Source organism: Pterocles gutturalis, unplaced genomic scaffold (genome assembly GCF_000699245.1).
Source record: "Pterocles gutturalis isolate BGI_N339 unplaced genomic scaffold, ASM69924v1 scaffold16921, whole genome shotgun sequence".
NCBI lineage: Eukaryota > Metazoa > Chordata > Aves > Pterocliformes > Pteroclidae > Pterocles > Pterocles gutturalis.
The window spans coordinates 37,966-46,915 of NW_010100790.1; the positions used below are offsets into that span (position 1 = coordinate 37,966).

Sequence of the window (8,950 nt, forward strand, 5' to 3'; positions counted from 1 at the left end):
CCCTTGCAGCCAGCAGCCAGTAGAGGACAGTGTGGTTACATACTTGACTGCATCTCTGAGTGCTTTCTAATAAACGCCATACCCTTTCACAGGACAGACTTAAAACTATTAGGCTGTGTGAAGGCACCAATTGATTCCTGCTTTCATATTGTCACAACTGCTTGCTGTATATATTTGAAGAGTAAGTGCAAAATACCAAAAAGGACCAAGTTACAACTATTTTCAGTGCCATAAATATGTGAGATGTCTTTTAACAGCAGGCATTGCCTGGGGAGCACCAGTAGAAAATTAAATGGTACCTTTATTCTGGAGTAGTTGCATGCGTACACATACACACACACACACCTACCTTTATTTTATTTAGTTATTTATTTAATAGGGCCAAGTGAGTGGAGATGTGCCAGCAGAAGCACTGTTCTGGGGCGAATTTTTCAGGATTTTGCACTGCTTATTTTTCCTAAATGAAACATCAAAATTGGTTGTAGTTACTTAATGCTATTGCATTTGTATAACAAGTTTGTCTCTCTTTTTTTTTTTTTATTTTCTAGATATTTCAAGGGAACACTGAATTGTACCAGGAAGTTCGCAATAATTTCATTCCACCGATTGTTGCACGTTTTTTTAGGATTAACCCGTTAAAATGGCACCAGAAAATTGCAATGAAAGTAGAATTACTAGGATGTCAGTTTAGTATAGGTAAGGCAACAGAACACCCTTCCACTGTTCAAGACAAGCAGTGAAATAATTTGGCAAAGATTAGATTGTGGGTATACTTTCCATGACAGAAAGTACTTTTTAGCTGCATAATCCTTCTGTAACTGATACTTCTGAATTTCTTCCAAAGTTATTACATTTAATCTGGAAAAGACCTAGTTTAGGTGTAAACAAGGTAATTTAGAGAATAAGTGTTTCAAAATACACCAGTCACTTGCTTTCCATGTTACTGATTCATGGGGTTTTTTTCCACACTATATAACATGAACAAAAACTTTAGAGCAAACTGTTCCAGCTCTCTTCTCCTGAAAAGGAAACATGGAAAACTACCACTTCAAAAAAATTTTTTAATAAATTATTTTCTTCTGAAGGCCGTGCTCCTAAAATCACCATGCCACCACCACCACCACAGAACAAGAATGACGACAAGAATGGTGACTTCAGTGATGACTTCATTCATTCAGTGAAGACTTCATTGCAGACAGATAAAACAACTTTCACACCTGAAATAAAAAACACCACAGTGACTCCAAGTGTCACCAAAGGTATCCACAGTTAAGCAGTACAAGAGTTTGGGAAGTCCTTACAGTACTTTGTGCTTTCTGAATTTGACTTTTCTCAACACTTATTACAGCAAATTATCAGTCTTTTTAATATTTACCACTTATTAAATACAGATATGATTAAAAATGTACTGTTGCATACTGCATGTGAAACAAAACAAATCTTTCAACTCAGATGTATAGAAAGTTCTGTCTTTCAAAACTTGTTCAAACTGAGCTTGAGTTTTAATTACTGAAGAAATTTTGTCAGGAGTAGTTGCAACTTCCCTTCAGAATTAATCAGATGTAACAGCTTTGTTATTTAATTTGATCATCTCTTAGGGCAAAACACTTTTGACGTTGCTGATCTTATATGGAGCAGTCATGCTGGCATGAAATTAGGAAAATGTAATCTGGAATTATCATTTTATTTATCAAATCATGAGAAAAGGGAGCAAGATCCCTGCAGATGCAGACATTGGTGGAGTGTCCTTTGGATGGCCGGGGACAGGATGGTCTCACATCATAGACAGACCCAGCATAGGCTCATTGTGATTAACGGTTATGGTCCTGGGGTATTTACTTCTTCTAGGAGGTTCAAAATTGAGTGATTGCATATTCCTGCTCTTTTCATTTTCCACGTTAATAATAAAATACATTGCTCTAACAGAAAAATCTTACTTACATTAAAACAAATCTGTTTATTTTGATGAAAAAACCTTGCAAAACTACAAGCTGTGCATACATGTAGAAGAGCTAGATGTTAAGTGACATTTGCACTGTGGGAGCATCCAGCAGGGTAGCTGAGCTGGGGGATCTGGTGTGATAAACGCTATACATGAAAAATATGTGCTTTACCCAAGTAATTTTCAAATTAAAAACTGATTTCCAAGAAGCTGTTCTGTCTGACACCACTTAATTTAATGGCTTTCAGATGTGGCATTGGCAGCAGTTCTGGTTCCAGTGCTGGTGATGGTCTTCACTACTCTGATTCTTATCTTAGTTTGTGCGTGGCATTGGAGAAACCGGTAAACGAACAGATTAATGAAAGTACTTTACATGAATGTTAGCCTGGTGTGTGGGAATGAAATGCTGCATGTATTGCTGTGGGAACTACATGGTCCACACTTGTGGAAGGATTTTTTCAGAATTGTATTCTCTGTGAGAAAATGTTTACTTGAATAGTGAGGACAGTGAAAACACCTTTTTGTAACTTTTCTTTAGAACTGCTTTTAGTAAAAACTGGTTTCTCCAGTAGCAGCAGACTGGTGATGGAAAGCCAGGTTACTGGTGCTTATACTGTAAATTTGAGGACCAGTTACAGCCAAGGTGACAGTTACTGAGCATTAATTAATGCACTTTCCTATAAGCAGACTAGCTAAAATACCCCCTTTTTCTTTTTTTCACAGCAAGAAGAAAACTGAGGGCACTTATGATCTACCTTACTGGGATCGTGCAGGTAATAAAATGGTTTTATGAAATCCTTTACTTGGCGTTTTTGGTTTGAGGCATATTTCAGATTGCAGCAACAGCCAATTTCACCTAGCAGAGAAGCTTCTCTGATGCTAACTGATGTAGGCATAGTGAACACTGAATTTCTTTTCTGGACAGACTTAACTGCTTCATTCTCTGAACTTTTTTCAGAAATAGAAAACGCCTTGTCTCCTGTTAGAGCTTACAGCTTCAGATTTTTTTTAATTATACAACATGAGGGGAAAAATCATGAGGAACGTCTTTATACATTTGATTATTATATATTTGGTATTTTTTTTATCCTGGAAAAAATTCATCTTAGTGTATAAGGCTGTCAAGTTTTGTTTTTCTTCATTGCCCTAGCAAGCATATGGGATTGTTTGCAGCCCCTTTCAGGCATGTTTCCTATCCTATTGTCTTGTGCCCTGTTAACTTGAGATCAGAAAATTCCACTTGCAGCACTTAGCAAGTGTTCTGAAAATGTTTGTGCTACAGTGTAAAAGGCTGCTGCAGCAGCAGGCTATGTACTGCCTGTATAACTGTGCTTCACTTCTCTGTCCTCATGTTGAAAATTTCCACATCTGTATATTTGCTCACTGGAAGTTTTAAGTATGCCTTATCCTTTAGCCAAGAAACCTTTTAATGACCTTATTTATTACATGTCCATTTCTGATAGGTCACAGTGTTGTTGGCTTAGAAGATTAGACTCAACATACCTTGTATTTAAATGTCAGTGATGGACATGTCAGATTTTTTTCCTGTTTGCTTAAATTTAAATGTTCAGTGTGCAGGTCTGTTTTAAAAGGAAATTTGGCAAAATGCAATATCAAGGCAATGTTGCTACACTTCTCTGTGGAACCTCTGTCTGTCCCCTCCCCCAGGTTACCTTAAATTTTGTCAAACAATGTGGTTTTGAATCTCCTGTTTCTTGGGCTTTAACTGCAGGATGGTCTCTTAAAGATGGAAAGAAATTTGTTAATGGACAGCAAAACTGGAGTGGCTCTGGCATCTGGGGGAAGGGATGGGGGGAACCTAACAAAACCAACCCTGCCTACCTTCTCTCAAGAAAACATTTATGACCACAGTCATTCCTTGCAATTTCCACTGAAGTTAAAATCCACTTCATTCAGTTTTTTGCAAATATTCACTGATCAGCCTTTTTCAACAATGATGTGAGTTAGAAACATGACATTAAAAGCCAGAAGTCACATTAATTCAATGTACTCTTAGGTTATAACTGAGATTGTCTAAAATTTTGTATAAATATTTGAGACACGAATTAAGAATCATGGCTGACTTTCATATTTTCTGTGTTGTATTTTATGAGTTTATTAATGTGATCAGTAGCCCCAGCACGGCTGCTAATGGACATTCAGGGATAGATTCACTAGACTGCAGCAGTTCTGCAGGTTTTTGAAGGGGGAGCATTCAGGCAGGGTGACTGGGAGAAAGTAATGTTTCCACCTCTGAATCTTCAGTCTTTCAGAAAATATTAAAATATCTTGTAACCTTAGGGTCATGCAAATACTGGTAATTGAGTGGTTTACCTACTACTACAAAATACAAGCTGTGGTGTAAAAATATTTTAGTATCTTAAAACACAGTATATATGCAGTCTTAGTTTGTTTTGTTTCTTAATCCATCTGAAGGATGGTGGAAAGGAATGAAGCAGTTTTTGCCGACCAAATCAGCAGAACATGAAGAAACTCCCGTACGCTACAGCAGCAGTGAAATTAGTCACCTCAGACCAAGAGAAGTCCCAACAATGCTACAGACAAAGTCTGCAGGTATACTTTACTGTTTTTGGGGGCTGTTCTATACACATATATATATATATACACACACACACATATAAATATATATATATGAAATGCCAAAAAAAGTCAGGAATTTGGCTACATTTAATTAGTTCCTGTTTGTTTTGGTGAACAGAGGAGAAATGAATAGTTCTGTTGGTAAGTGCATTTCTTAAAATGTAAGCTTTTTCAGATCTGTTCTCAGTGTATCAAAACAGTATGTATTAATTGACTTGATGTGCTGTGGGTAGACACTTGCCCAAGTTAATGCAGTAATTGAAAGTTTCTTGCACTTGTTTTTAAAACCCATAAAGGGTTGAAGGATTTTTTTTAGTTATGTCTTCATACACTGGAAATAATTTCACCCCATTATCTTTATGCAAAAATCTGAAATGTGGCACTCTGTTCCCTATGGTGACTGTATAGATTAAATCATTCTTTTCATCAAGAAAAGGAGGAGTCGCTAATAACAACAGATGTCCTTTACTTGGTGAACCAGTTATTAGAGGAAGATGATTGACTATGCCTTTGGTTCTGTGCTTACATGCTGATGGCAGAAATATGCAGATGTGCAGGAATCAGGGCTTCACAGCAGGCAGAAATACTTTTTTCTTCTTGGATGCTTGTCTGTTTTTACCCAGCTAGCCAGATTTGTAACTTCCAACTTTTGTAACTCAGATTATCTGTTGAACTAAAACATCTCAGCTGACCATGTTGCAGGCTTCCCCTCTCAGAGGACAAATCCTCTGCTTCAAGGACCACTTTTTATCCAAAGCCAGCCAGGATAACTTAATTAATTCTAATTTTGTAGGGAAGCATGTTTCAAAAATGTTTGTTTTGAGGCAGATTTACAGCATGGGAAATTGCAGCTCACAAGGGAAGAAGTATAAACGTGAGAAATGGAGATGTTGTAGCTATTCCAGTGGCTTTAACTACTGGGTAGAAACTACTGGTTTTTTTTTTCCAAAGCAATTGGCACTGGCAGACAGAGACAGACCACTGGTTTGATCTAGGGTAATAACTTCTGTGACACTATTGACAGGTTATATTTGATGTGATGCCAATGTAAGAAAAATTTCCATTAAGTGTATTTTTATTTTGTTTTTGTTGGGGCTTGCAACACAGAGTATGCTCAGCCACTGGTAGGGGGAGTTGTCGGCATGCTTCATCAGAGGTCAACCTTTAAGCCAGAGGAAGGGAAAGAAGCAAGTTACGCTGATTTGGACCCCTACAATTCACCTGTACAAGAAGTTTACCATGCTTACGCTGAACCACTACCTATAACTGGACCAGAATATGCAACTCCAATAATCATGGACATGTCCAGCCACCCCAGCACACCTCTTGGCATTCCTTCCATTTCCACCTTCAAAGCTGCAGGGAACCAAGCTCCTCCACTGGTGGGAACTTACAATAAACTCTTATCTAGGACAGACAGCGCATCATCAGCACAGGCGCTGTACGATACACCAAAGGGGCAACTGGGGCCAGGTGCTGCCGATGAACTGGTGTACCAAGTACCACAGAGCCTGGCCCATTCCACTGGGAGCAAAGATGAACCAAGTTAGCTCATGAGTAAGGTACAATGATGTCTGTTCTTAAAAGCCAGTTCCATAAAGCTGACAGTTTTGGTTTTTTAATCGCATTGTTTTGATGTTAGTCTTAAATAATATGATGTTGAACCAAAAGATGTGGTATCGGAGGTCTGGGAAACCAGTAATTCTGCCTTTCCTTAAGCTGTATATATAATTACAGCTTGTCTCCTGCAAAACTGTGGGCTTTTTTATTACTACTGTACAACTGTCCATCAGACATGAGAGAAGAACTCTTCCACATTAGCTTCAGTAACTCATAGATGTGAATGATAATTGGGAGAAACAGTTTAAAGTACAAAAGCAAATACTTTCTTGCTAATGGTACTATTTCAGGGGGCGAGGGGAACCCCAAGCCCAAAGCTCCTCACTTTCTAAGATCTATATGTAAGCATTATAGCTTCTAAAATTCATTTTACCCTATAAAATGTCTGCACAATTTTGGACTTTAAAAACTACTATCAGGACTGGTGGCAAAAATCCCATGAACTTCATGGTATAAAATAGTTTTGATTCTAAATTACATTATTTCAGCTTTTGTTCACAGGATTAGGAATCATCAACTGTGTGTTCCTCAGAAGTTTCCCACCATTTTTGTTAGCCTTCCAAAACTAGAATCTGCTGTCTGTACAATGTATTTTCTGCCTCATCTCCTTAAGCCACTCAGTCTTGTTCCTTCCTAGGGATCCGGGAGGCACAGACCAAGTAATACAAGTGAACTGCATGGCAACTGCTTTAACATTTTGCCCTACTAAGTGAAGGCTACAATGAATAGCATCTGCCTCGAATTTAGACTTCCCTGATGGTCATTGTGCAAGAACCATCCAGGCGTTTGAGGTGACTGAATTCAGAAAGGTTCTCCCTGTCCCTGGGCCCCCTCTCCCCTCCAGTATCTATTGTTGTGTTGTTAAGATGTGAGCATATACAAAGAAAGGTATGTATATACTTTTGTGTGTGCTTAAGGAAGCACACAAATACTCTAATGGTGCACAGTTTGTGTTACACACGCATTTAGCACATAATGGTACGTTTTAGCACAACTGAAAACCTTTAGCCTTAGGGCTTTTGTTATGGTTGTTATTAGAAGTATAAAAGGTTCCAAAACCTTGGCAAGAGAACCATTACAGTTCCAAAGAGTGTCCATTTCAGAAGTGTTTAATGTAATTTGTATCCTTTGAATGTTCCAGTGTTCTCTACTATGAAAACATTGCAGTCAGTCTTCTATTTGAAGTAACATAGACTAGTTCTAGTTAGGTAATCATGAAATGAAAACAATTTGGATGTCATATTTGCCATTTTTATCTTGTTAGAAACAAAGCACAGCTTTTTAACCTAAGTAGTAGAAAAAACGCTACAATAAAAGTGCTTTATTTTAATTGTAACAGCACTGTTGGGAGGATGCTGAATTAATTGACAAATGTGAAACCCTCTACCTACACATCATACGAGTCTTATCAGTGGTTACTGTTTGTTTCTGTGAGGTAACTCAAGTCAGCCTTGTTTATTGCCCAGGGTCCTTAAACTGGGTGGAGAACATCCAAATCCAAAGTAAAATACTGTTCAAGAGGCTTCCCACCATGTCTTTATACCAGTACAGTATCCTAACTTACCACTTGAAAATTTGTTTGCATAGCGGCTATATGTAAACTCAGTAATCCAAAATGACTTGTGGCCTGTTCAGTATATCTATATGTTATTACATACTCTGTGCTACCTTAAAGCCCAATTCTACAGTTTTTTTATGATTCATTCTCATTCATTGAGAAAGATTTTTTTTTTTTTTTAAATAATTGGGTGTCTAAGCCTAACTGTGAATGTAAGTAAGGGTGGTATGTAAGACCCATTCATGAAAAAGAAATCCCTGTCCATAATTGGGGTTTTTTTATGTTATTGCAACTTTTTCTGCTTGATAAAGCTAGTCTGCAATCTTTGTAGTTTTGCTTAAACAGGTAAGTATTCTTATCCATCAGGAGCAAATACAACTTCAAAATTATCTGAGCTGATTTTATTTGAAAGGGGTGGGAGGTTGTTTGTTTGTGTCCAAGATGTGACATTCCAGCCAAGTTAAGAAACCTCTGCATTCTCAGACTGTACCAGTTTAGGCTTAAAAACATTAATCTACCATAAAAATAAATGGATGTGTTCAAGTCAGTGAAATTAACACTCTTGGATTTAATTTTTACTGTAGGCCAGGTATAGTAGAACTGTGGATGATACTGTAGGCTAAGATGGTATAAGAATTAAACAGTTTGTCTAGAGTGGGTTATTTTTAAGCAACTGTAAAGCAATGCAGTTTCATTATCTGAGCAGCATGAGCTGTTGAATGGATGTTTTTAAGAATTTAAATCCCTTTTCTGAAAGAAATTGTTCCCAAGCTTTGCTCCCTGCTTTCAACATTTTTACCTGCTGAGAAGATAAGTAGATACATAACGGTTGGGTTTAAAATGCTGCAAACTGTTAAACACTGATTTCCAAATGTAAGTTGCATGACACACTTAAGATTAGCATTCTCCTGTGCACAGTACAAGCAGAGGTACATTTAATGGGTCTCTTCTACATGTGAAGACATATGGATATAAAATGTATTTCAGTCTAGTTGGCTTGAGTGTTCTCCCAGAATGTATGTTCTTACCTCAGCATGTATTGTAGTTGTGCAGTATTTGTATATGTTGCTAAACTTAGACTGTATAAATAGTGAGGGGTTTTTATATGTATGTTAAAAAGTATTTTAAATAAATTGTACATACGTATTACTCAGTATGTTTGCATTTAACACCTACCTTATATCTAATTAATTTGTAGTTTGGAAATGCAAGGGTTATTTATGAGTGAC

The 8,950-nt window shown here is 37.4% G+C and overlaps 1 protein-coding gene across 1 annotated transcript in view; it reads left to right on the forward strand.

The window, feature by feature from the left end:
* DCBLD2 (discoidin, CUB and LCCL domain containing 2) overlaps positions 1–6,456 on the forward strand; it is a gene marked incomplete at its 5' end in the record, with an annotated part of 25,821 nt that extends 19,365 nt beyond the window's left edge. The window contains 6 exons of the mRNA XM_010081175.1: positions 549–696; positions 1,086–1,259; positions 2,191–2,284; positions 2,666–2,715; positions 4,379–4,516; positions 5,651–6,456. Of these exons, the coding sequence (XP_010079477.1) occupies positions 549–696; positions 1,086–1,259; positions 2,191–2,284; positions 2,666–2,715; positions 4,379–4,516; positions 5,651–6,093 (1,047 nt within the window). The remainder of the gene's footprint in view (positions 1–548; positions 697–1,085; positions 1,260–2,190; positions 2,285–2,665; positions 2,716–4,378; positions 4,517–5,650) is intronic.
* Positions 6,457–8,950: the final 2,494 nt, after the last annotated feature.